Consider the following 27,886-nt stretch of genomic DNA (forward strand, 5'->3'; position numbering starts at 1 on the left):
GGTTAAAGGATCACAATTTGTTTGTGTTTTATGGAACCGTATTGATAGTTCTTACTATATTTTTTGTTGCCTTGGTGCAATGCGGCGGCCACCCAATAATCTTTAAGCGTAAAGCGTTTATTTTTGTTCACAACTGAATGAAATCCAACCTAAAATGTAAAATGCAGTAAATTACATAAAAACTGCAGCCATTATAATTTGGAACTGTAAATAATAAAACCCTCTCTGGGTAAAAGCCTGTTTCACCTCTGTGAAACCCCAGTGATGATGCTTGTGGTTGCATGTGGTCATGTGTTCGGTTACTCCTATAACCACACCCAACCGTGATGTGACGGTGTGCTGAGTCACCCTGGAATACGCTTCTACATCACTGCAGCGAGGTCGATTTCCAGGGTTTTTTATGTTTGTTTACTTGCAGTCTTTGCTGTCCTGTGTGTTTCCTCAGCATGGCAGCAGCGTGGTCCTAGCCGGCCCTGGAACGCTCCCCTCTGGTTCCAGCACGCCGGGCCGCGGACGCAGGCAGCTTCCACAGACGCCCCTCACCCCCCGTCCCGCCGTGTCCTACAAGACCGCCAACTCCTCGCCGCTCCAGCCCGGTGCCGGTGCCGGTGCCGCCGCCGCGACGGGGCACCACACTCGCTGCAGCCGTGGCCTTTCAGAGCACGATCGCCTACACTGGGGCACCGACGAGTCCCCAATACCGGTCACCCGCATCGGTTCGGACCCTAATTTGAACCGTCAGTCGCAGGTGGCCTCTCAAGAGGCCCTCCTTGAAGAGGACTTCCAGGACACTGTGAGCAGCCACGGAAGGGGACGCTCCGCCAGAACCGCTGCCTCCACCACGGCATCAACTTCCCACGCAGCCGCCGCTTCGGCCGCCGCGCAGGGGAGAGCGGGCGCCGTCCCCAACGGGTTCCACTTCACCCTCGGGGTCAACTCTGCGTCCGGGCCTGGGGGCCGAGGAACAGGAAGTCTCAGGGAGAGGGAGGAGGAGGACTGGTGCTAACCGGGGACGGGCAGCGCGCTCGTGTCGGGTCCGACGAGCTGATGAGAACGGAAGCAAATGTATGGAGGAAAAAGCCACTGCAAGGGGTCGTAAAAGAGGATCAGAAATCATTCAAGCTTTGTAGTGTTACTCTACTTTTTATACAACAATCTTTCAAGAAAAGATTTACACTGATGACTTTCTGCCCCCTTTACTTGCACTGAAATCATAGCACCTGTGAAGACCCTTAAGTATTCTGCCTCGGCCAGTAAAACCAGTGATGGAGCAGAAGATAGAAGCCAAAACCTCCTCGTTCTTTGAGTGGAAATATGAAGTGTGTTTCAGACTGATCCGAATGCCTCTGTCCTGCGGTTAATACGGCTGCTCGCGACACTGTTCTTATTTTTGTATGATTCATTTTTTCTGTAGTTGCCGTGGGGGTGAGATAAGAGTTTCAACATGATTGTGTTGATGCTTTCGCCAAATTATCTTTTCTTCCTCGGCTTTTACTTTGGGGTTTTCCCCAAATTCGGACCGGAGCAGATTATCAACTATTTTACGAACGTCTTAAAGTGACACAATGAGTTATGGGACCGCTAGAAAAACAAAAGAAGGGGTTGGAATGGAACTAGAGCCCAGACTTCACGATCGCTTTTTTTGTAAATTGTACCACGTGTACATTTTTGAGGTTCTGACGTCATGTGGCTGAATACCAAGTGCCTCGTTTTCCAAGATGTATTAAGATGCAGCCTGGTCAGATGGACTTGAATATATATATATATATATATTTATATATATATATATATATATATATATATATATATATATATATATATATATATATAGTCGGAGATGTAAGTATTTACGGCTGAGAAAAGGTGTAGAGAACAAAGTTTGAATTTGGTATAATGGACAGAATGCAAAAAAAAAAAAACTAACTCTTTTTGTACTGAATCTTGTTGTAGGTGTGTCGGAATTACAGATCCAAAGTAAGCAATGTAGTGCATGCCGGGGTCTTGAACTTGTCAAAGAAAATAGTGTCTGTACTTTTGCTTAGGGGTGTGTGGTAAGCATTTGCCTTTCTCTTTCAAATATACTGCCAAACTGTTGGCAGAAATGGTTTCTGAATGCAGAAAAGTGCCATTTTTTTATTTCTAATCAACAAAAGTTCTGCCTCCTCGAGCGTGCATGTCATCCCTGCCATGATTACCCTAATTCCATGGGTTTGCTTTCTTGTGGACTCTTGTGAGGCTTTGCCGGAGAGGGGACTGTTTGTGTGTTTACAGGTACAATAAAGAGTTGTGTTGTTGCCGCAGACTGTTGACTTAAAATAGGGCTATGCAACAAGACGACACTTCATCCGGCCTGTAGCTTTACCCTGTGGATTCTCCAGGTTCAGGCTTTGGTGTGACTGCGACCAAATTTTACATTCCTGTATGAAAAGTTGTAAACTGTAAATGTATCTTGTGATGTACACTTAACTGACAACACGCCCTGAGGCACAGATGCTGTCCGAGCTGATGTATGTGAATCACAGGGCATTTTTGAAGTTGGCAAGTTGACTGCATGCCACCTACCCAGATAGATCCTCCCGAAATATAAAACTCTTCTTTCCAGACTTGGGTTGAGTTGTGTTTTTGAAGAGCTTTTGATGGTTTTTAAATTTGCTTGGAAAGCCAGATGAACGGGATTGACAAAGTGGGTTTAGTGCTCAAATGACACAAGAATGAATTAACCTTTAGTGGTACGAGTGCTGCTCCACATGAGTGCAAAGGTCCAGCAGTGTGTCCTTAAGAGCCGAGCTGGACCCCACGTTGTGTCTTGCTTGCTTCCCACTTCTCTCAATGGTTATGACATATCTACTTCTATTTAAAACAACTCATATTTCAGCATTTTCTTGTGTTCCACAAATCCTATAAAAAGACCAAAGCCAACAATGTGTGAATCCGTCTCTCACTATATTCCTCTGCCTTATCTGTGTCACTCAGTCACAAGTAGTCGTTTAGGTTTTGTTTGTCACTTAAACAGCAGTAAATTATAAGGATATTGGGCCACTAAATTGTAATCTGCCCAGAGATTAAAGACAGAAGTTAGCTTTCATCAAATCAATATGTTGAGCACTATTTTTACCTGCGGATTGATACTAATTTGCTGCTCTCATGGCAGCCAGTAGGTGTACTTACTGTATGTGCATTGGCTCAAAATTAATCATAATCATGATGATGAAGACACAAAGTACTGCTCTGACAAAATACAGTTTTAAAAATGTAAAACCAAATTTAAGATACGTGTTAAAAACACTCAGTTATTGTACATGATACAAAACAGCTGGGTTTGGTGCTTTTTAGCAAACATTATTCACGTGGGGTAAATAGTATATTTGTTTGGGACTATTTTCAGTGGTTGAATTGGACGCTTCGGTCTTTATTTAAGGGGAGGAGGACGGTGAGAGATCCAATAATTTAAAGAGTGTGTGTGTGCCGCTGCAAAAGTCATTGCAACTCATTGATGTGTATTTGATTGTTTTTCTTTTAGAAACAATGGAGCTCTACAGCGCATCAGAACTAGCCCCTTTAAGTCAGGCTTTGGATACACACACACACACGCACAAATACGTAATTTACTTACTTAAGTCATTTAACTCTAATGGGTTTTAAAAAATATTAAATTATCACTATGCTTAAACACATATTACAGGTGAATGCAGTTTGATGGAGGAACTAGTGAGGATACAATGTCATCATTGTGAGTGAGGGGATTTGAGCGTGAGAGAGGAATCTAGTTGAGTAACAAATGTTGCACATTTAACTATATTAGTGTTAATTGAGTCACTTCGACTCAAGTCTACACTTTGAGCTGTGTCATATCTGTGCAACCTATTTAATGGATTATCTAAAAAGGAGACATTTTTGACGCCGCAGTCGGGTTTACCTTCAGGGTGGCTCTGTTCTTTTTAGAGGTGACGTCACAGATCGTCTTTCGTCTGCGAGCGCGGCTGTAAGTGGCCACATGGGAGCAGAGAGTTGTGTTCATCTCGTCTCAGATGTCCATCTGTTTCAGAACCCCAACGTGAGCAGGTCGCCAAGTGTTCCTCTTACAGTTTGCTATTATTACCCCCTCTGGACACGCCCCGTTTGCATGTTCTGAAATGGAAATGTGCATGTGCTTAAAAAAAGAGGCTTTGCTTGACTTCATTCAGTCCATGATTTGTACGATTTGTTTCCTGGTTGTATTTTCTGATCAACACACAGTATATGTTTTTCACGTGAAGACAAAAAAAAGAAAAGGAAAGAAGGAGGAGCTTGCTGGAATACCGTTACATCACAGAGCTGCCAAGCTGGAAACAAGTTCTGAAGTAACTGAGTCCTTCGCTGCCTGATCTGATATTGACTCTGCCACAGTCATTTTAACTGTACCCATAGATTTGATATAAATATGTGTCCTTGAATAAAGAGGTATGATTATAAAAGTGCATGATGTAGATGTGTAATGATTGTTTTGTTCTTACGGTTGAGTTAGTTGAGAGCATCCTATTGAATTTGAATATATATACAACTATAACAAAGATTTATATTTAAATAGAGTGCAAGTACCTGAGTGAATGAAATTGGATTTTTCTAATGCTTAAAAAAAAAGAAAAGATTAAATAAGGGACTAATTAGATCTTGATGTTTCTTTGTATTTAATCAACTGGAGCAGAACTCAAGTTTACATCCAGTTCAATTCCTCTACAGGTTGGTTGGGTTCGTGATCGATACGTTAACCTGTTGATCACTTTGATTACTTGTATTATGTCTACATTAGTTCTGGAGGAATTAGTCAAATCTGGATGTGTCATCAAATGAACATAATTACTTATAATGTCGCCCCCTTAGCTTTACGGGGACTCTAAGCTCATTGGTCATTCAGCTACAGCTTCATGTGTCTCATGCTGCAGGGATGGAAGGCCCAAATGTCTCTTCAGAGACCAACAAAAGGGATCAATCTGCAGAGATTCCTCTGCACTAAATGGGCGGAGGCCCTGCAGGATTTTAATTGGTCCACATCACAGTATGGGGGCGGGGCCTCGGTCGTCCCCGTTTGGCGCGTCTGTGAAGTGATGCAGCTGCAGGTCAAGAGGAGAGAAGCTGCTGCTGAGGAGCAGGAGGGGCAGGAGGAGGAGAGGATGACAAGTCACTCTGCATCGCACTCCAAGTTCAAGAAACAACTTATTTGTAATGAGAACTACCTCTTTAGAATTATTATTATTATTTTAATCTAGAACACGTGTCTGGCTCGCTTATTCGCGTGCGGTTAAATCTTACTTATAAAAATAGGGTGTCAAACCACGGAGGATGTTCCGCGGGTTGTTAAAATGGACACTTTGCCTTCTCGGGCTCGTAACCACGAGCCCCGCCGCACCTGAAGATGCACCGGCGGAGTTTGGAGGCGAGTCCGGCTCCGGGATGCTTCACACAGGTAAGAGTGGGTAAGACGCCCGTGGCGCCCACCGAGCTAGTGAGACACCTGCGCGCAATAAACGCGCTAACGTCACTTTGTTTCACCACATACTTTTTTTTACTATTTACTATTAGCGGCTCTTTAAAAAAGTTCCCTCCGACTAACGTCAGTCATGTTTTAGGGCAACACACGGCTTAACACAGCTGCTGCTAGCACAGGTAACGCTAAGCTAACCCTCCGTTTCCCGCCTATGGCGCGTGCCTTTAACAGCATCCCTCGTACGTCATCCAAACCCTGAGCATGTAGCTGCTACGTCACACGTCACGTCACCTCTGGAAGGAAGCGTCCTGCTGTGCTTCCTCTCCATCCTCTGTGAGCTGTGAGCCAGGAGGAACAAACGCTCCATGCTGGCTGGAGGCTCTTTGACGTTCATTACGTCCATGACGTCATTGGCTCTGCGCAGTGTGTGTGTGTGTGTGTGTGTGTGTGTGTGTGTGTGTGGATCAAAGTTTGTGTTTAAGCTGAGTGGATAACTGGATGGGTCACATTTAATAGTTCAACTGCTGTAACTTCTTGAGGGAAAAAAACAAAAACAAACTCAAATTAAGAATGTTATTAGCCCACTTTGTATTGAAATTACCAGCCTGCAGGTATTAATTTCACACCAACAAGTCTGCTCATGAATTCTAAGCCCTTAAAGCATAAATTTAAAGTGTTTAATTAATGTGCCGTCTCGCCTCACAGCGTGCACCTTTGCCAAAGTCTTTAAATCAGTTGGAGCGGAGATCTTTTATCTCAGGTAGACGTCCACAGAGGAACGGGCACAATGTGATTCATACGTCGATTCCTTGTAAGTTGCCCAAAGGAGATTTAACTTTAACACAAAATGACTTCATTCTGCAGGGGGGAAAAAAAAAACATGTGAGGACTGAAGCCAAAAAATCATCCACAGTTATCAAATCACATGGAATGCGTCTTTGCTGCCAGGCAGTCTGAGTTAATCTCAACATCCCTCTATTGTCCGTCTCGTCCGTCTCGTCGGTACTTTCGATGTATGGACCCATTTGGTCATTTTGAGGCTGTAGCTTTACATTGTCTGAGCTGAGAGTTGTTTTAACGTTTTTTGATTATTCAACAGCATCACACACAGCCTCCCCCCGTTATTTTTTATTTTATCCCATTTCACTGCAATCATCTGTGTGTCGGAGACCCACCGGAGACTCAAACAGATGTCAGTGAGCCAGCTGAGAGTTTGGATTAGAGCGACGAGCGCGCTGATTGAACCCAGCGTGTAGAATGTTTTCAGTGTGTTACTGTTGATGGCCGTGCGAAAGCCCTCGTGTAAACTCTAGCTAGATATCACTGTCTGGGCTGATTACGTAACACCGCTGGCACAATCTCTGTTTGCTTTGTTGTAGTTGGGTTTCCTTCGTAACTGAGCTCGTCTTTGGGGGAGATTTGTGATTTGTGCACATCCAATGAAAGCTCATTTTAGATCACTTGGAGCAAACGTGTGCTGTGGAGCTCAGTTCTGGGCTCAGGAGATGAAGCGGTATGTCCACTAATCCCAAACTGTCTCTGAACCCCTAAATGCTCCAGATGTTGAGGCCGGCTTCTGCATTCTAGCAGCTGAGCAAAGCGCTTTGGGTAGAAACACAAAACATGACTGAAGCCGTTCACCATTTGTCTCGTACCTTCCTCACTTCACCGCAGACACAACATTGTGTGTTGTGTCAGAATTGATTGCCAGTCCTTTTTAGGCTCCTAGAATCTTGCATCAGGCGTCTGCCATCTCCAATCGACCGATTCAGCAATCCATGTATCCATCCTTCGAGAGAGAGAGAGCCATGTCCAGATATCTGGAACCTCTGACCCGACGAGACGGGATTCCCTGGAGTGCAGTATGATAACAGCTGTTGGAGCGTTTTACGTTGTCTGTATCGCCCACCTGCTCCCCTCGGTGCATTACATCATACATGGGTATACCCGTGGCGCTCGCAGCAGCGGACGGACTGCGCTCCCGCTGGCTGGTCCGCCCCTCTAAAGTCCCCCAGCGCCGCACCTTCCTGACCTGCAGTGTGAGAGTAAGTAACTCCGGCAGTAAAAACGGCTCTGAACTGCGTCTCAAGTGCAGACTTTGGGAGTTTGAGAAGGAATCATTTCACAGAACACGCTTCAGAGGATCCAACTTTAAAAAGGCTTTTCCCTGCTAGCGTTGAGGCCTTGGGATGTCTGACAGTGAAGGAATCTCCAAAGCCGCCAGACAGATTGCAATGGAATTTGTTTTATTGAAGTATCCTTACAGCTTTAGTTAGGATCCAATGTGAATGTACTATTACATTTGTTTTAATAAAAGTTAAAAGATTCCAGCCTTAATAGAGAACTTGTGTTCTGCCTGCTGATCAAAATTTGGGTGAATGAATAGAACCATGAACGTGAAACATGAACCAATCGGATGATTTGGTTTGGTTTTTAATTCAAACATTCTGTGGAGCAAAGAGGATGAATAGCTGAGGTTTCTTTTTTGACATTGTTTCACAATGTGCATTAATCTTACATTAAGCCTTAAGATTCATTTATATTTTTTTATTTTTTATTTTTTAGCATTTTTAACTGAACCTGCATATCAAGCAGTTGGTTAAGAAAGTGTTACTTTCAATACAAAGGTGCTAATCAAGTTTAAAAAGTGTAACGCAAACATCTGGGAGGCCCACCATTTAAAAAAAAAAAAAAAAAAAAGTTTTATAACTCCATCTACATCAGGCATGGTCATCATTTAAATTAATTTGGTACTCTTGGAAGAACTTCTGACACATGGCCATGCTCGGAAACCAGATCAGAAGCCCAGCGCCCGCCGTGTCACCGACACGCTCGTGCTTTTCCAGCAGGTCGAGCTGATGATGTCACTGCCAATATAACGCCAGATCCACAAGCAGGCATCTGTATCCAATGAAACCTGATCCTGGGCCTTAGCGCTTGGTGAGCCCTGATCTGGGGCCCATTAGCCAGCTTTAACCGGGCAGGGGCCCACATGCCTTGGCGCGTACGGCGTAACGTTCCCTGCTACACACACAGACCCGGGTCCTCGGCGCGGAGCGCAGCGGGTCGCAGCTTGTGGTAAGCGTCGTGTGTAGGTGCAAAGCACATGTTGGATCAGAACCTCCCTCATCGCCTGCAATCTCCTCTCAGGCCAACTGGAACCAGATGGCAGAAAGAACGAGGTGATAGCGCTCCGTCCCTCACATGTTTGCCATTAAAGGTGAACAAAGGAAGGGGCTTTTTGAAATTTTGAAGAAAACATTTACCTACTTTACCTCAGCAACCTCTTTCTTATGGTGTCCTTTCCTCTATTTGTCTCCCTTTGGCCTTAAAGGGCCACAAAGAGCCTGCAGACACATTGCAGCCTGTCAAACACAAACACGCAGATTTATGTAGTAAAGAGCAATTTATAGATGTTTTGACCCGAGCCGTCCTGTCAGTGGTTCCGCTTGACTCCAGTGCTGAAGCACCTCATTGTGTCTCTTCTCTGTGCAGCAGTTGTATGTTTTTTTGTTTTGTTTTTTGTAGCATGTAAATGTTAAACACTGGCCTCGGGGTATCATGAAAAGGGCTAATGATGATCATGTGAACCTGGTGTCAGTTGTGTTGATGTGAAACATTTCCTAATGTAATTGTGATAGTGGTCATTTCTATTTTCAGTATCTGTGTATTTATAATCAGTGATAATCAACAAACAGATGGGTAAACTATTATTAATGTTCTTTCGCTACATCATTTTGTGCTTTCCTTTTTTTTCTGCATGTCACACGTGGTGATTGAAATTTGATATTAGAGGTTATTACAGATAAAGGCTGCTTGCAGTAAGTGTATGATGTTTCCACTATTCCGTAAACTGGAGATTAGAATTAACCTGCATGACTCAAACACCCTTGTAAATGATTCTGCATAGTCCTAGCCGTTAAATAAAATGAATATATGTAAAAACACATGAATTTACATGGTAAGTACCTGCGTTTCGCACTTGGGCTGCTGTTTTCTCGCTCGGGGAGCAGATCCTTGCACTGCTTGTCCTGTCACAGTACAAACCAGTCATCAAGGACAGAGCTGGTCAAGGAGGTAGTTTATATAATCAAAGGCCCATTAAACTGTCAAACGTCATAGAAAGAATCCTCCTGGATAGATTACATTGTTAACTCCACAGACACCCAGTTTCGTGTGCATTAAGCGCTCTCATGTCTGAGGTGCCCCTGAACGCATTCTGAGGGTTCTGGCTTACTGGGACCCCCACCAGACTATACAAGTGGTCTCTGCCCCATTCGGTGCTTCGGCCCGACATGTTAACGCACGCACGGACACGCGTGCGCGCTCACCACCGCAGACGTAGCGACTAATAGCACCCCCCCCGACCCCCGACCCCCACCCGTCGGGCTGATCAAAAGTAGCTTACAATGATGCCATGAGAATATGATTGAAACCCAGAGGGAGAAGTGCCAGTGAAACGTCTGCGGCTGCAGGACTCAACACTTTTTTGTTTTGTCTTGCCCCACCTGGACCCGGAGTGTTGGATGGAGCTCGATTGATTGCTGCCTCCGAACGATGGTTAGCGTAGCAGAGGTTTCGGTGACCGCACTTGGCACGGCTCTGGCACGAGTGTCTTCAACCCTGGCAGGCGTGCAGTCATCAATCTGCTGCACACTGGTTTCTAACAGCAGGGCCTGACTCTATTTGGCAACCATTTCCCCCGTGGGAAGCGTTTAAGCTATCATATTATTGTTATTCATCATGAAAAAAAAAGTCAAGGTGGAGCCAAGAGGCCAGTTTTACTGCTGCAGCTGTGACATGTGCAACTGCCTTAATACGCTCGTGTTCCACAAAATAGATGCCAGGTGATTCAATGTTGTTTCATACCAGTCAGACGCACACATGCCCTTAATTCTCGTCTTTGCCACACAGTTTCCCTTTTCCCCCCCGCCACATAAAACTGATCCCTGTAAGAGTACAGACCTGCTGTTCTGCTGTTCCATGTGTGTTTCTGTGACCTCTGAGTGACACCATGGAGGCAAAAGAGTCCTCGCTGTCCCCGTAGAGTAGAATATGCCATTCATGCGCTGTGTTAAACACACCTGCATACTGTATATAAACTACATCTGGCATGTTCCTCCTTATGACAGAAACACGTCACTGATGGGAAGCGTTTTTACGAGGGTTTGTAACATTTTGAGGAGGGCAGCGCAGTGGAGAGGCATCGCATCCATTTACCAGGATTTGGTTACGCAATCATTTTAGTTTTCTTTGGGGGCTTATTGACACTAAACGGATTTAGATAACGGGAGTGTTGTTCTTGAATGATCACCTGGCACTGCGAAGGCTTAAGAAATGCCACTGGCTCATTATGCTGTTTGAATGTGTATTTTCCTGCGTGGTGAAGCGAACGGGTCTCTTGGTGAAACGAACAGTGCGATGGTTGAGATGAACGTCCCTGGACGTGTTCACAAACGTCCTCCGCTGCGATGGACACGTGCAGATGCTTATCTTTATCGGTTTGGCTGAAGGTGACGGATGACGGACCTCAGGTGACGACTGCGTTATGAGTAACGGAATAGCAGATCGTAGGCGGGACAGCCGGAGGAAAAGACTCAACTAGTTTTGTTTTCTTTCTTCTTTTCTCGTCACCCTCCAGCGGGTGAACCCGTCACCTTTTTAAACTCCTCTCAGTCGCCGTCTGTCAGGACGCCGTTCTACCTGTTCAGCGTTTGTTTACTCCAATGTGATTGATTTGTTATGACGTCTCGGCTCGGTGTGTCGCCTTCACTGCTCACATTTTCTTTTCTTAGTTTTAGCAGCCCTGCAGTGTTTGTTCCTGCCTTGCTTTCTGTATTCATCGCCTGCGCAGCCCTTTGCTACTCCACTCAAAGCAGTTTGCCCTGAAAAAGGAGACATTAACCAGCTGTTTGTGCTGAATGAATGAAGGATGAAGAAGTAACCGTTGTGGTTTTCTGTAGGAATAAAGGTGGTAATTGGTACTGTTTGTCTATTTTACTTTAAATGAACATCATGCTCTATATAAAAATACCATAAATTAGATTGTTAATGTTTAGTGAGGGAAGAAGGGTCCTGTTCTCATAAGCTTTCATGCAATCTGACTTTTTGTAACCAGAGTCGCTTCCTGATGGCCGGTAGAAAGAATGCAGGTTTACTTTTCTTTCAGTAAAAACCAGCTTGGTGAAACATTTTTTATCCTTTAAGGATTCTGTGAGTAAAAATGACGATACCTGGCGTTGACATAAACATTTAACAGGAGAAAACTACCGCTAAAGCTTTGTCCTGTATTACGTCGATGCCATGTACCAAATTTAAAGCCACTTCTGTTTGCATTACATTTTACCTTAAGCCGTCATCAAATTGACATAAGAAAGGGTTCTTTCATCTTGGCCTTGACCTCATGTAATTGCTCAATGTCCTGAACAGTACAGTAAAAGTGCATTTCAGCGGCATGCGCCCGCAAAAAAAGCCTGTGGACAATGAACAATGGAAGGCACACAATGCAAATGGTTGTGCTTGTTTCAGCCGCTCAGTCTGCAGCACATTCTCAAGAGACATGAGATTGTACGTGTGCAGACTGACATGTTTCAGATCAAGGCTCTGCCAGCTACATTCCTGTCACACTGTTTAGCTTGATTTATGTGCATAGAGTATTAACCCCTTCTACACACACATGCTTTCACAGAGTGCGGATGGCAGTCGGTGCGTGTTGAGCTAACAGGAGTTTACTTGAGGAGTGAAGTCAAGCTTTATGCAACCGTGCTTTGATACCCAGGAGCCGATTATGCTTAAGTCACAATGGAAATAATATTGACGTGATGTGCTGCTGTCACTCTAATGAGCTATAAGATGTGCAGTCAACCAGATTACGTTTGCAACATCTAAAAACGTTCATCAGAAATCATCAGAATATCTTTTAATCAATATTGTGGAAACAGTTACTTATCAAGATTATTCATTGACTTTAGGGACAAGATATTTTTTGTGCACTTTTGCATTAAAAGTATTATTGTGCCTTTTTACTGCTACTGTTACAAATCTTTGAACCGAGAACCTTTAACTCAAAGATCATTCTGCTACACAAACAAATTCTATTCTTTCCTACAAAAAAATTTATATGTCCCGTGTGACGAATGTGTAAGAGAACGCCGTCCAATGTCAAAACGTAGATGCCCCTATTAAGGAAACTAGGAGAACTCGCTTTGTGCGTAAATATAACCGGCTCCTGCCACAAAAGCGTATCATACACCACACATGCATCATATCTGCCTAAAGGTCCTAAGTGTTAAGCAGGGTGCCCTGCTTCTCATGTCTCAGGTAACCGTCTCTGCTGCTGACAGACATCCAGAGAAACGACGCACAAACACACGTGAGCCTGTCAGCGTAAATGTGATGTGGTCGCCGTGTCCATCAGTCTGAGGACGTACTTTACGTGAGAATCCATTTAACAGCTTTCATGAAGGTCTGCCGGCTGTGTCCTCCTCCTTTTTGTAGTTTGGACGGTTGTATTTCCAGAGTCCTGCGCTTGTTGAAGGCAAGCTGATTTAGCTGTAACAAAACAAAGGGAATTGGTCTTTTCCAAGCCGTGTTACTGTGTCACCTACTAGGCAGCCCTGTGATTAACCCCCCTGAACCCTTACGACCTTTCGACAAGTCCTTGGTCCGCAGGAGACTTAAAGAGGAACCAACTCAACTGAAGTTGACCTCGGGGTCAGGATGCAAACAGCAACAGGCCATTCGACAAAACTGAGTGAGACTTGTAAAGATTTTTACAAGAGTTTTTTTACAAGCACTTACATGGCTTTGTCAATATAACTGTGGTGTTTTCTTACCCCGTCCCTGGTGCTCTGGAAGGTAACGATAGCCGTAACGAGACAGGGAAATGTCATGAAGGCAGTGTTGACTTTTGCAGTCAGTCACATGGAATAATCAAATCTTAGGGGTACATTTTGTGGCCTTCCGTCCAGCGGGTTTCAAGACATTTCCAGCCGTAGCAAAGTGGCTAAACGTTGCATCTTGGTGAAAAAGTCCTACGTTATGAGAAGCGGACATGTCACTGATATGAGGTTAGTGTCGTTCTTATTACACACAGAACAGGTCTGTTGGAGACAGACACGCTGAGGTAGAGACTCAGTGTTCTGGTTCCGTTCCCGGACACCGACAGTCCAGGATCCTGTTTCATTTGTCACTATGAAAACACATTCAGGTTCTAGCTTGAAACGTAGGCGTCTAAATCTGGTTGCTTGTAATGTAACATAAAACAGTATCGCTGATGCAATTTGGAGATCTGTTTATTCACAGTGGTTAACCGTTTTAGGAAAATAAATCAGCAAACTCAGCAAGCTGCAAATGATCTATTAATTGATTCTGTGGAGAGTGCGTGAAGCTGAAATGAACTATGGATGTAGAGTGGCCTCTTTTAGATGACGTCCCCGAGATCTCCACTCCAGTTGAGAGGAGCTCCTCTGACTTACCAACAGCCCCGTCTCTGCTTTCCTCATCTCATGTGAAATACAGGTCGCCCTGCCCTCCCCGCGCTCTGCACATGTATTATTCTAACCTTTTATGTACTGAAGGCTTTCTGCGTGTTCAGCTGACACGCGCTTCATCGGGCTGTGTGGTCCTTGAGGCTGCTAAAAGGGTTGAGAACACGTCTGTATTGTTAATGAGCGTGTAATAACAATGACTGTCTTTTATTCCTGCATTTTCACGGTTTTGTCCTCACTGTCTGTCTGGGGGGCCCCACCATTGTTAGAGATCCCCTCACGCTGCCGGTAGGACACAGACCACTGGATTACCACAGGTGCTGTTTGTGTGGCAGGTCTGTCCGCCTGTCTGCAAAGTCCAGATGTCCTTGTCGTTGGGTCCCGTCGTCCCTGGTCTTCTAGAGTCCAGAGGTGGATCGGGGCCTCTGAGCTGGACGGGCAGGTGCCTGTGTGACGAAAGGACTGTCGGGTTCACGTCTGAAAACATGGAGCTTATTTCATTCAGCCGAAATCTCTGATCCTCTCGTGTGTCATAGTGCTACAATTTAGCGAGAGATGGAACTTGAGAATTGACCATTTGTCTTTCTCTTTGTTGTTACTAACTAGCCAGTAGGGTCACGCGTGTGTGATCTATGAGTGAGTCGTCATCACTGGGTCTGTCCCTTGGCCGACACCTTCGCCATTGACTGACATTGACTGCCTGCTTTTTTATTATTACATACTTTCTTATCAAGGGGCGCACCCCCTTATTGTCTTCACTGACATGGTACATTGGAAGTAAGGATATGCATTGAAAATGCTATCGATAGCCAGCTATACATTGACATTTCGTAAGATTCTTCAGGACTTAAAAATCGAGTGTGAGGATCATAACGTTTAAGGATTTTACATTGAATCTAAGACCCTGTTGCGTTACGTAACACTGACGTTGAGCTCAGACCCCTCAGGCTCCTCCAGCTTAGAGGGAGTGGACCAAACCTCCGTCCTCATGTCACTCACTGAGCTAGTGAGGCTCAGGTTACACAGCGTTGAGCTTTCTCATTTGACTGCACAATGTATCACATTCAATGCCTGTCAGTATATTAAAGAAAGGGGGAAAAGACCGAAGTTATTGACGCCCCAGCCTGCATTGTTCTGCATTGGTGTGCAGACTCTTCCAGCAAGCACTGCAGGGTCTTAACCTAATCATTAGTACTAGACGCTCATGCAAATACAGAAGGGACTGTGACCCGTGGGCATGTTCCTCAGTCCCTCCACTTCCTTTGGTGTCCTCTGATTACTTTGCCCTGCAGGCGAGCACAGGAGCAGACTTGGGCAAGTGTCGACTGGTGCTCTTCTATGTTTCCTCTCCCTGATGGAAAGAAAATCCGGCATTGTGGCTGAGAAGCTGTTGCATGGTTGATGGGTTTAGCATGGCCGTTTGTCTCCATGGATCCATTGTGCCGTAAAATGGCATTCAGACACTAACAAGAAATGTTTGGATTAGCTGCCCCCCGGGGTCATACTTAAATATTATTCATCCCAAGAGGGGAAATGAGAAAACGTCTGAGGCGGCTCAGCAAAGTTTATTATTCTCAATTTGGTTCTTTTTTTCTTTTAACTTTGTGATGACGGATTTGAAGTCTTTTCTTAAAAACAATAAAATCTTACAATTGTCAAAAAATGCCTGCAGAATTATTTAAAACTAGAAGTTTGTAATTGTGTTATGTTTTTTTTGTTTAGTTTTTTGATACTTAAGCATTTTTATTAGGGGGATTTTATCAAGGGAAAACACTTCATAGGGGACAAAAAGAAAACAAAAACAACAAAAGGGTCATGCTCCTGGCAGAAAACACACCAAACACAAACCATTACCTATATAAGTGCTGCAAAAATATGAACAAACACACACGTGATAAAATATTTTGAACACACAAACAATGTTCAATCAGTCAGTCAGGTCAAACTTGTATTTTATCCAACTGACATTATAGTTTTATTCGGCTTTTCTTGTCATAACCTTTTTAGACTTTGATCAAGGGTTATATAGATGCATAAGATCGCATCTCATTTATATGAGAGGACAGACACAGGTCATCTGCACAGACTCTTGTTCTGCCATCTATTTGATCCACCCCCCACTTTGCTGTGTATGTACCTCTTAATCTTAGATGTCGTGGATTTCTTTTACAATCTCAATCCAGTTTCCTACAGAAGGTGTTGGATTGTAACTATTTACGGGTGATTGCTTTCTTTGCTGCTGCTGATAGATGCCTCCTGAAAATACCAACATTTCCTGTTATTTCTTCTCTTAGATGGCGTAGAGCGTAGAGTGTCTTGCATGTGAATAGGATCCGGTGCCCAAGGATATGCTGCATAGTTCTCCAAACATTTTCCCAGAATACCTGTATCTGCACAGCCCCAAAATATATGCTGGTGGTTTGTTCTTTTCCCCCCCACATCTTCTCCAGCATGTTTGGTTCATCGTAGGTAAGTACGTCTGCATTTTTGAGGAGATAAAAAACAGGGACAAGGTCTTCCAGCTAAATTCACGCCAGTAGTTGGAACAGGAAGTAGAAAATGCCGTGTTGCACATAGCTTCCCATTGCTGATCATATATTAATATATATTGTATTTGCTCCTATACCTCTCACAATTCCCTGGTAAACCTTTGAAATCAGTGATTTGGAGCTTCCTTTGTATACACTTATTGTTCATTTAATTATGTCATTAGGTTCTGTCCCTCCGCTTTTCTTGTAAAAAGTACTGCCGAACCTGTAAGTATCTGAAAAGGTTGTACTTTCCAAAGTTAGATTTTTCCCTCAGTATGTGAAAACTTTGTAATATGTTTGATCCAATATTGCACAGTAAGCAGTGATGCCTTTATTCGTCCAGTACTTGAATCTAGCATCTATGCTGTTTGGTTTGAAATCTGCTAGCCATCTTTCCTTCCATAGGTTGAGATGCTTTATAAAACCAAACCAGGATTATAGGGTAAATAAAACAATGGGGTTGAGGTGATCTCTGTGAAATAGCATTAACTTATGGTCTGCAATCATCGCCTGTACTGGGATACCTTTCTTTTTCAATCTTTCCACCCAGCATCGTACCTCGTGTCACACCAAAGAACTACCATTTTTATTTGGGCGGATTGAAAATAACACCCCGCCTCCCTCCTCATTGATGGTTTGCGTGCTGTATTTAACCCACTTTTTTTTTTAACCCTTTCCATTACAAATAATACTTTTGTGTGTCCCAGTCCTGGAATTGGCTGGTTGGGATTTTGACGGGTAATGCCATAAACTGATGAGGTAATTTAGGCAAAATAAGGGGGAAAAAATATTCTTTCACTTATACTCAATAGTGCCGTTAAAGCAGTGGTTCTCAAACTGTGGGGCGCGACTCCCTGGTGGGGCACGGAGGTATTACAGGTGGGGCGCGAGGGGCTGGGGGAAATGTAGATTTTTTTTTTTTTTTTTTTTTAATTAATCCTTTATTAATCCCACAGATTTTCTGCCTTTTACCCATCCTTCGTAATTAAGGAGCAGTGTGCTGCTGTGAAGCACTCAGGCTTCAGTGTCTTGCTCAAGGACACTGAGACGTGCAAACTATGAAGAGAACACGAATGGAACCGCACTGTAAATATCACAGCCCAGTTTAGTTATACAATAAGCTATTTTTGACTAATATTAGTTATTTTTTGCACAACTTTATTTGTATTGTTCCAACAAAGTGATTGCACATTTTATTTGTTTGATGGAGCAATCTGGTTTACATGAAAGTGACTTAAATTTTCTTTATTCTGTTATTAATAAAAGCTCACATGGAGTCACAAAATGCTTTGTTCCATTTTTGTTGGGGCTGTGGGGCCCGAACATTTTTCTTCCTCCAAAGTGGAGCCCGACAGAAAAAGTTTGAGAACCACTGCGTTAAACAGATACACACACACACTCAAGTAATACAGCAGAAAACCGTCACACCTAAGTATTTAATTGACATCCTTTGTTTTATAATTGTATGTTCCTCATCATTTATCGTGATTCCTTTTGATTTCACTACGTTCTCTTATTACTGCCAAGCGTTCTATGTAGAGTGCAAAAAGGGTTGGGGAGAGGGGGCATCCCTGGCTGGTGGATCTTTCCAATTTCATGCGATCGGTTAATCTTGATTCCAGCGGTCGCGGTAGAGTAAAACGCTTTAATAGCGTTTATTGACTTTTAGCAAAACCGAAACGTTCTAAGATCAAAAACGGATATTTACAGCTGACTTTTCCGGATATTTTCTATGCTATGTAAAGATCGTCTATTATCTTTAGTTTGGCGTCTCTGGACAAAAACAGTGGGTGAAGATCCCTCCAAACGTCAAGTAAGCTCATCTCCTCCATACCTCTTCTCAGCAATTTAGATTGTGGGTGCACTTTACTCTTATTATTAGATGTATCCCAATTATTACTTATCACTGTGTTAAAGTTTCCTGCACATAGAGATGAAATCAAGTATTTTTTTCATGCATAGTAAACACACATGTGCTCAATTTGTTGCTTCGCACCAGAACATATCTGCCTTCACTGTCCCTCATCTCCTTAACTCAAAAATAATACTTGTGTATCAGTGCAGCTACTCCTCTTTTTCCAGTTTTCATTGAATGTGCTCTTATATCCACATTTTGTGTTAGCATACTAAACACAAGTTACATCTGAGGGAGGTATATATAAATGAAACATGGGCACACTAATATTTTGACCTATTGTGCAGATGAAAAATCACTTATATACCTTGCCAGGAAACCATGAATGCCTGTACAAAACAGTGTGGAAGTCTATGATGTATTTCTGCAGTTAGAGCAGAAACCTGCAGATGTAATGCTACTTAGTGCATTGAGCATCACACAGGGGCTCTCCCTCCCTTTAAACGTTCACCTCCATAATATCAAATGTAGGTTGCTGATGACCGGCTCCATTGCTCTCAAGGCCCCCTTGAAAGAGATTACACTGGCATTTGAAGCGAGACGAAAACGCGCAGGAAGTAGTTACCTCTCTAACAACCCTCCTGGACTGTGTGATTAGGCGCTCTGGATAACCGCTCTGAATAGATGGAGGCCAAAGACCAGTTCTACAAGGCTTCAAGATTCATTTAGCCTGAGAATAGGATTATACTTCAGCAGTGTATGACCATATTATCGGTGGGACTGGAGTAAAATAAAATGCTGTTCCCAGAAGGTGACATAAAGATATTTTTACAATGTACATGAATGTTTTATGTTACTGACACAACTCTGGTTCAAGTCTGTGTCCAGATCCTGTTCCTCAAGCAGTCCCCTTCCTGACATCATTCCTCCTAAACACACTCCTCATGGCCGTGTAATTATCCAGAGTCCACATATGTCCTGCTTTTGCAGATAAGAGAATGTTGGGTTTCAAGACAAGCGACCATGTCTGCTGAGTTCACACAGGCCAACGGCAAAGCTGTTACATCCATTCAGGCCCCTAATTCCCCCCGTGTCCTGCATTGGGCTTTAGGCCCAGTTGACTAGCCGGTCTTCACACAAACACAGATTTGACCTAAGCTGACTTTATCCTCTGTAAGGGACACCTCTTGAAACGGTACCCTAACACCGGATCTCTTGCTCCGCCATCGCCCGAGCTGGAGAAGTCAGGCTGCTCAGGCTGCACAGACAGAAGGTTTCTCCATTAGGGGGCTGCATCTGTGAGCATTTCACAAGCCGCTGCTCGGTTGTGGCTCAGCGGGGCAGAAGCTGTGCTCATCGCTCTGGGCTTTGTTGATGACTGATTGAAATGTTGAGTAACACAGTTTCTTATGTTTCCTGTGTTCACTCCATCGTTCCATCTCTCATTTCCTACTTATAAGGCTCAGGGATTTCCCGCTCGTTTTCCACCGGGGCGGGTGGAAGTCTTTAGTCCTTATTGGGACTACCCCGTCTACCAGAGCAAGGCCCAATTATTGTACCGGCGCAGTAATGGAGCTAGTTGGAGACGGACTGTTGGTCCTTGTGCGACTGTTAGAGTAATGCGACCCCACCACAGGGCGGGGCGTGAGAGGCGGCTCCGCTTCCCCTGATTACCGCTGCTGGAGGTCGACAGGAGGCAGTGAAACCGAAACGAGCCCCGCTGATCCGCTCACACTCAACGGGCCTCAGAGAACCGGAACCCGTGCCGGGTCTGGACCTCGCTGACTGACCTCCGTAACTAGTAAGACTCTCTCTGGAGCTACAGGATGAAGACTAATCTAAATGATTGTGGGTTTATTCCCTATTGGATAGCATATAATAGAAAACAGGAATTCGTTTGGGCCGAGGCCAGATCATTGGGGCATCGGCCAAGCTCGATAATCACTGCAACTCCACAGGGTTACAAAAACAGAGGAAGTGTAGACCGGCTTTACTCGAGCCTCATGCCATTTTCTGATGGAACCAAGCTCGAGTCTGTAAGCTCTTCCACATTACGCCAATGAGCTAGCAAAGAGAAATGAGTCCAGCAAGAGAGGCGTGTCCGTAGCTCGATGCTTTGGGTGGGTGTTATGAATGTGCACGTCTGGCCTCACTCAACTCAAAAGTCAATTCCAAAGGAAATGCGGCTGCGACTGTTCATGTTCACGTTGAAGCATCATCCCTCTGGAATGAGAGTATTTGAATGGTTGAGGTTCTTCACCCACATTCTCAACGTCTTGCTTTTCACCTCGTGTTTAAAACATTACAGCAGTACGCAGCCGCCAGGGCCGCGTACCTGAACGCATCTCAGCTCTGCAGTCCTGTGTGGATGAGGTCATCTTGATGCGTTCAGGTGTACAACTCTTTCCCCAAAGATGCCCCTGGCAAAGGAAATGAAACACAGTGTAGCATTGGTTCTCACACATCGACAGCCACATTAACCGATTGTGTCCTGTTTACGTCCGTTATCGCTGAGTAAATACCGATCAGCGTTTTTAGGAACAATCACTGGAAGCCACACCAGCAGATCCCAGTCACGGCCTATTTGAAGCTTTATATTCATTGTGTAGCAGTAGAAGTATTCTTGACAACATTATACAGTAAGTATTTGGATCAATTCATTAATTCATTACAGCAGCGTTATCTTTGAACAGTCCCACACACACACAAACACAGACAAACACACACACACACACACACACACAAACACAACTCATAACTCCAGTGAACACGTTTTAGCTGCGTATTGAGAAGCTGTCCTGCGTGTCATGTGCCATCTGATCAGACCATTTGTTCGCCCTTCAAAGTATCCGTTGTATTTAAAATTCATATTGGTCGATCGCGATCGGCAAACCCTTTTTTTTTTTTTCTTTTATTCACTTTATGAAATCAGAACAGGAGCTGGACCCCAACATGTTTTGAGTTGGTGCACATAATCTGTTGTTTTAAGGTGATAATTATTCCTCTGCAGAGACATTGTTGATTCATCGTCTGGTCCTTTTTTAGATTGTTTGGTCGATTTTAAAACAAAGTCATATCCTGTGAATGAATCCACTTATTGTGTCTTCTTGACTCCCTTCTCCCAGAACACATCTGTGCATGTTTGCGTACCTGCAGAATGAGAAGCATGTCCAAACAAGTAACTGTGGAGGCTAAATGACTTAACCCCTAAAAATACGAGCAGTAAATTCACCTCAAGTCACCGGCCAATCATTGACGCATCTCACAAAGGCACGAGGTAGAAGACATCGACATAATGCACTTAATTCAGCAAAAGCAGAACTAAGTTTGACGGATTTTGTTTCTTAAGTTTGTCCGTTATTGCAAATTTGTCAAACCTTAAATGTGAGGCCTTCAAAACTAATCAGTTATCTTGGTGCCTTTTTAAAACCGCAATAATTTAATAATCTGACTCTCTTTTGTTATCTTAAGTCTTATGTTACTCTCTGTAACATGTGGAGAAATCACAGGCAATGATGGAAATGATATAGCTTCATAGTGCAATGCCAAATGCATGTGAACCACCATATGCGTCTCATAAACACAAAACCACTCTCAAAGGTCACAGATGAGTCAACTTACACATGATCGCGCTGCCAGAGAGATCATGTACATTTCTTGGGTCATTGTCGATGAGATGTGGACTCCTTGTTACGCACAACTGACTTTTTTTCAGCAACGGAAGCACTTATGTGCAATAAGTTATGTCAGACATCTATTGTCGACACCATTGAGCTTTTTATCTGGAGATTAATTAGATTTAACACTCACTGGAGCCTTTTACATGTTTCCTCTGTGTGACTCTGGAGGCGTTTGTATTATTTGTGTAAGAATGGCAGATCATAGTGAAGCCCCTGCGTTTGTTACACAATAAAACTTTCCCTCCTCAGAAGTCAACGGGGGACATTTATGGAAAGAATCAAAACATGGAATGATAATTGATGAAGAACAATGACAGGGAACACTTAAAGAGATCTTACACAGCTCTTTGTCATGTTCAGTACACTTTCCCCGAGGCACTCGATTTTCTTAGTCCATCCACACATGCTATTATTATTGTTATAAGCTTTTACGCGACCGTGCTTGCTGTTCGCTGGTAGCTTGGGCCACGTTACACATGTTCAGCAATAAACTTTAGTATCAGCATTGCATTGTCATCGAAAAACCTTTTGGGGTGGGACTAAATATAATATAATATATTTAGTTACTTCCTTATTTCTGCTAAATTTGATGTTTTTCCTAAAACACCCAGTCACTATTTAATGCTGTGTTGCAACAGCTAAAACGTTGACACCAGATAAGCTATGGTCCTTAGCATGATAAAAACATGACTACTGTTTATGTTTTCACATTAGCACTCATATTGTGAAGTTGAGTAACAGCAAGCAAACATTCAATGCAAAAGCCTTTGATGCCTCTGGGTAAATCAAGTAGTTAAATTATCAGAAGACCGAGCTCACCCTAAAGGTCCTTACTGTTCACACGTTTCTTCTGATGTAAGACTCCAACATCTGTTTCACTTTTGCCAGAAACACAACAGGCATGACTGTAATGGCTTGATCCTTTGATTATAACGTTGGAAGAACAGCACATGAGTGTGTTTCGAAGTTTTCCTTGAGGGCACGGCATTGTTCGGCATTGAAGTGTTCTTTCGTGAACACAAGTGAGGCTTGATGAAGACCATCAGAGCGCGGAGAAGGTTTTCCACTTCCTGGGACATTAGTGCTCATTGAGATGGAGACTGGAGGCCGCTAATTCCCTGTTTGATGTTGGTGTCTTTGTTGCGCTCCGCTGCACTTCGTGAATTGTCGGCCGCTTGTGTAATTTTGTGCAGAATGTACGATGCCCGTACAAATATACATGTCTGAGGAATAATCAATGTGTTATCACTATGCTATATTGATAGTATGCTACACTAACTGTGTTGTCTTGGATGTGGTTTTAAGGCCGTTGTACAATAGTAAATTATCATTTGAATTTTCGGCATTAACTGAGCAGACATGACGTGCCTACTGAATATTTTATTTTTCGTGGAACATCAGATCCTAGAATAGAAAAAACAGATTCATTAGCTATTGGAGGAAAAGCCGCGACTGACATCATAACAAGTGATCCTGGTTTACTGCCTGATGCAGTTGTGAGGAATCACACACATCTCGTCTGTAGTCTTTAACTGCAGAGTGGAGTCATGTGACGGCGGAGTTCTGCAGGTTTGGCCTCTGTGTCAAATTAGTTTCGGAGTCCGGCACCCCTACTTTGTACCTGGAATCCCACCCATCTTAAACCTCTGCCTTCATCTGGATCTCTGCTGGTTCATCACTGTGTTTTACACAGTTTAAACGCTTTTGTGATGACAAAAAGAAAAAGAAAGAAACGGCCCTTACCGTTATTTAAATGCAGACAGTTGGCCGGCTTTTCCGTGGATACAATTTTTCTATCTGTGTCTTCATATTTTCTTTTGAATAGGTTATTTATCTTTTTCCTCAAAATCAAATGACCCGATTAGTGGGCAGCATCTGCTGTAAGTCTCTATTTCATCAAATAGATTGTGAGATTAAAGCCTGAAATAGGATGCAGCGCTAGTTCATCACGCAGGTTCTTTTTGGCCTCCGATGAATAAAACCTGTCTGTCATCTACAGGCTATCGTGCCTCAAAGCCCTTTTTTAAGAACACGTGACGGGTTACCTGATCATCGGATGATGTGACCGGCCGCCCGCATTCCTCACGGCCGTTAACTGAAGGTCAAAAGTGTGAAGCAAACCATTATTCAAATCATTTCTTGTCTCTTAAGTGCTTCTTGTCCATATATCTTTTAAGGATTCCCGGCTGGTATGTTGGAATTTTTAGTGCGAGACCAGATTTGTTCCCACAGCGCCGTTCCTCGGGGCAGCAGAGTGTGACCGCGCCGCTCTTTGTAGACCGGTGATCTGTCTGTCAGGACCAGTGTAAATAGCTAATGGACATGGATTCATCTTTGTGTAAGTGCTGCTTCAGCAGGCCTGTATACGTATTGGAAAAAGTCCTGAGGGCGCTTTAGACATGTTCAAAGAGGTTAAATCCCAGCTTTAGGTTTTAGTGCTGCTATTGTAGACTTTAGGCACCCTGCTGGTCATGTTGATCCCGGATGGGCGTCTTATCCGTGGTTTTTCTAAAACGAACCCTCTCCGTTGGCCTAATTAGTCCCAGCATGGCCATGTGCACAATGACGTTGAAGGATGATCTCAGTCAGTTCCCAGGTTCAAGTGTGATCACCGTCAGTACACAACAACAGCCTTTGAGTGGTGAATCCCTTCCTCCAAAGATAATGATGAGCGGCATTCTTTAGTAAAGAGCTAAGCGTTAATTCGCAAGAACCCACCCGTGGGGACAGGACATGCTCCCGTGGAGGACAAATGAGACTCCTTGACTAACTTCTAGTGACGCTGTGGTTGAGCAGCACAACAATGTTTAGGATTCAGAAGCACCGAAGGTTAAGCAACACAAAATAATCTTGAAAACTGTCGGAATCTGTAGCTTTTATGGCAACGGCCCCGTTTGTGGTTTCCCGCTTTTCAGGAATGCCATCCGTGGTCTGCTCACAGCATGGTGCGTTTTTTTTTTTTTCTTCCTCTGCCGGCAAAAGAGTGATTGGGTTTAGTTGCTGCAGATGGTTACGATCTGAGTTCCCTAATCTTAGCAAGGTGCAGAGAAAATGTGCAGTCCACCGAACATTACGTCGCTCGTCTTTTTATAACGACAGGCTTTGATCAATGTCCTGCAAAACCCCATCCCTATTCCGCGATGATGTGGGTTGTGTGTTTAGGCTGTGGCACTGGGGATCGCAAGGGATGCTGGAGAAAAAAAGCCATCACAACATCAATCGTACCAGAAGATTCGGCTGTTCAGGTGGAAGAGAGACCGAGCGCCGCCGTCAGGACCCTTTTCATGTCTATTCTGTCCTTCTCATTGCAGCCTTAGTGACTGAGGCCGTTGGGTGGTGAGGTCGGGCTGAATGGGGCCACGTCGCTTCTTTGTGAATCTGACTCTGAACTCTGTTCCCACAATGCTGGAACGCACTAAAATATCATTGGGTGCTTTAATCCGTTGTCACACACAAGATAACACAGTTACCAAGGTGGAGTTTTGTGAAGATAAATCAGACATTTTGTAGTTCATTCATCTAAAACTGGGATCGAATCCACATCAAGCACAACATACACCATATTCTATATGCGGCCCAAATGGCTTAAGCTGTGCTTTCTCTGAACTGTGTCACTACAGATGAGCTGAACCTTCTGCAGGAGCTTTCCCTTCAGCTGTCCAACAGCAGCAACGCCTCAATGAGCCTAGAGGACAGCAGGTGTCCCGTCCTTCAGGTGGGGCAGTACTCCACCTTGGCTCTCCCTCTCCGACATCTCCTCACTGACGGGTACGCTTTCATCTCCATTTGGGAACCCGTTGTTAGGTGGAACCAATGTGTCCTCCTGTAGGTCCATTTCCACCGCGTGATATCTTCTGATGTATGGCCACCATGTTTCCGTTTAGCTTCGCAGACGAGTTCAGCGTACTGGTGCAGCTGAGGAGCCCTCAGAGAGACGAACGCAGTGTCTTCACCATGCTCAGCCCCGACAGCCACATTATGCTGCAGCTGCGGATCAGTGCTCACGCCATCATCTTCATCGCAACACAGCAGCGGCACTACGAGTGAGCACGGGTCGCTTATTTTTGTCTCTTTCTTTTCCTTTTCCTTCCCAGAGGCAAATCAATGTCAATGGAGTGCAAGCTGTGCACTTGTCGAGCGTTGGAACGGCTTAGGCAGAACTTTAGTAACATTTCTTCATGATTAATTGGTATCAATTTATCATAAGTGAGACAAATAAGCAAAAGCTTTGGACTTTCATGTATTTCACATTTTTAAAAGGGAAGGTGATAAGTGATGTGAAAAGATGGTTACCACATCCAACTCAGGTAAATGAGGACCACCCGTTGTCGCTTCTTGGCCGGAGTGTATTTAAATGTGTCTCTCAGATGGAGGAAAGCTCTCAGGAAGTGCATTTGTTTGCAAGCATGTGTGCGTTTGGTTCGAAATGATTTATTAGACCCCTCTTGGCGGTCTTCTTTTCTTCATGAAACGCAGAGCTCCAAGCAATTCATCAAGGCGAGACAGCAACACAGAACAGGGCCAAAAGATGGAGACACAAAGATCCCACGATGTAATATACAACTACTACTTCCACTACTTCTCTGTTAGTGTCGGTTTGTGTTTCATTTTAATCTACAACCGTCAGTTTGGGCAAAAGTCCAGCTTCTCCTCTAGAGGACAGTGAGTCTTGTTTTTAGATGTTTTTTCTGTGTAAAAACTGAACGAAAAATGTATGTTCACATACCTGTTTCTTTAAACCCCAAAATACTAATTACATTACATGTCATTTAGCGGACGCTTTTATCCAAAGCGACGTACAATAAGTGCATTCAACCATAGGGTACAAACTCAATCCAGCCCGAACACGGGAGAAGGTTGTGCCAATGAGAGTAGCCGCTCCATCCTAAAGGTCAGCCCACCTGAAGTGTGCGTGGACCAAGGTTTTAGGGCCTCATGGCATCACATGATCCGGAAGTGTAATTCTTCTGTTCTGAAGTTGTAAATGTTTCCACCACCCTGTAGAATTTGCTTCCTTACTTGGGGCTTTTCCTGGCGGCTTGAGAAGCACAGAATATTTGACTCCACACGCAACCTCCTCTCCACCTGTTGTGTGTGAATACCAACATATTCTGTAAGCTCTGCCTCTAAAGCCTCACTCATTTGATATTTTGCACATTGAAGGGGAACCCGATTTTACACATCCAAGTCTGTTTTAAGGGGATATCCTGCTGCACATGTGGGAAACAAACGGTTTCAGAAAGCCTTTTGTGGCTCCAGAAGGAGCTGCAGTAAGCCTGATACATCCGCGGAGAAACCTTCTTTCTAACTGTAGGGAGAATATACATGTGAGGCACATGTCTGTACATTATCCAATACCAGCAGGACACATTCTTTTATTGCTTCCAGCCCAACATAATATTGAATGCTGCTTGCCAGCTGCCCAGCGTGTAGCATTAAAATTATTGCATTTAGACGATCTCCAGACCTGCCACCCAAACCTGGCTGATGTAAAGGAAGGTTCTCAGATGAGGATATAAAAGCGGTTTGAACATTTCCTGACATCTGTATTCTAACAGTCCGAAAGTCTGGTTTGAAATGATCTCCTAGATAAATCCATGCACTTATGTCATCTCAAGACATGTGCTTACATAACGGCCCATGCGTGTGTCTCCCTGTCAGGTTCCCAGTCAGCGGCCTGTCTGATGGAAAGTGGCACCGTGTGGCCGTCAGTGTGTCTGCCAAGCGGCTGGCGCTGTATGTGGACTGCTCGCTCCTGGAGAGTGTGGACTGGGTCTACGAAGGCCTGGGGATCAGCAGCGACGGGCTGCTCGTGGTCGGAGGCGCCATCGAGGGCTTTGAGACTCCGTTTGAGGTAAAGGGCCTCC

General features: G+C 44.1%; 2 protein-coding genes across 9 annotated transcripts in view; both read left to right on the top strand.

Moving 5' to 3' along the window:
- The window catches only part of cacna1bb (calcium channel, voltage-dependent, N type, alpha 1B subunit, b), a 128,065-nt gene extending 123,610 nt beyond the window's left edge, over nucleotides 1-4,455 (top strand). For 7 of the 8 annotated variants that reach the window (XM_078088209.1, XM_078088204.1, XM_078088203.1 and 4 more), the window contains one exon: nucleotides 446-4,455. In XM_078088209.1, coding sequence (XP_077944335.1) covers nucleotides 446-1,006 — 561 coding nt within the window. In that variant the 3' untranslated portion in view covers nucleotides 1,007-4,455. The remainder of the gene's footprint in view (nucleotides 1-445) is intronic. The other variant, XM_078088210.1, reaches the window with a different exon arrangement.
- A 633-nt stretch (nucleotides 4,456-5,088) lies between these two features.
- The window catches only part of LOC120832092 (uncharacterized), a 73,949-nt gene continuing 51,151 nt past the window's right edge, over nucleotides 5,089-27,886 (top strand). Inside the window, exons 1-4 of the mRNA XM_040198130.2 lie at nucleotides 5,089-5,443; nucleotides 25,640-25,787; nucleotides 25,904-26,062; nucleotides 27,681-27,873. Of these exons, the coding sequence (XP_040054064.2) occupies nucleotides 5,320-5,443; nucleotides 25,640-25,787; nucleotides 25,904-26,062; nucleotides 27,681-27,873 (624 nt within the window). The 5' untranslated portion in view covers nucleotides 5,089-5,319. The remainder of the gene's footprint in view (nucleotides 5,444-25,639; nucleotides 25,788-25,903; nucleotides 26,063-27,680; nucleotides 27,874-27,886) is intronic.

This window comes from Gasterosteus aculeatus, chromosome 14 (genome assembly GCF_964276395.1).
Source record: "Gasterosteus aculeatus chromosome 14, fGasAcu3.hap1.1, whole genome shotgun sequence".
NCBI lineage: Eukaryota > Metazoa > Chordata > Actinopteri > Perciformes > Gasterosteidae > Gasterosteus > Gasterosteus aculeatus.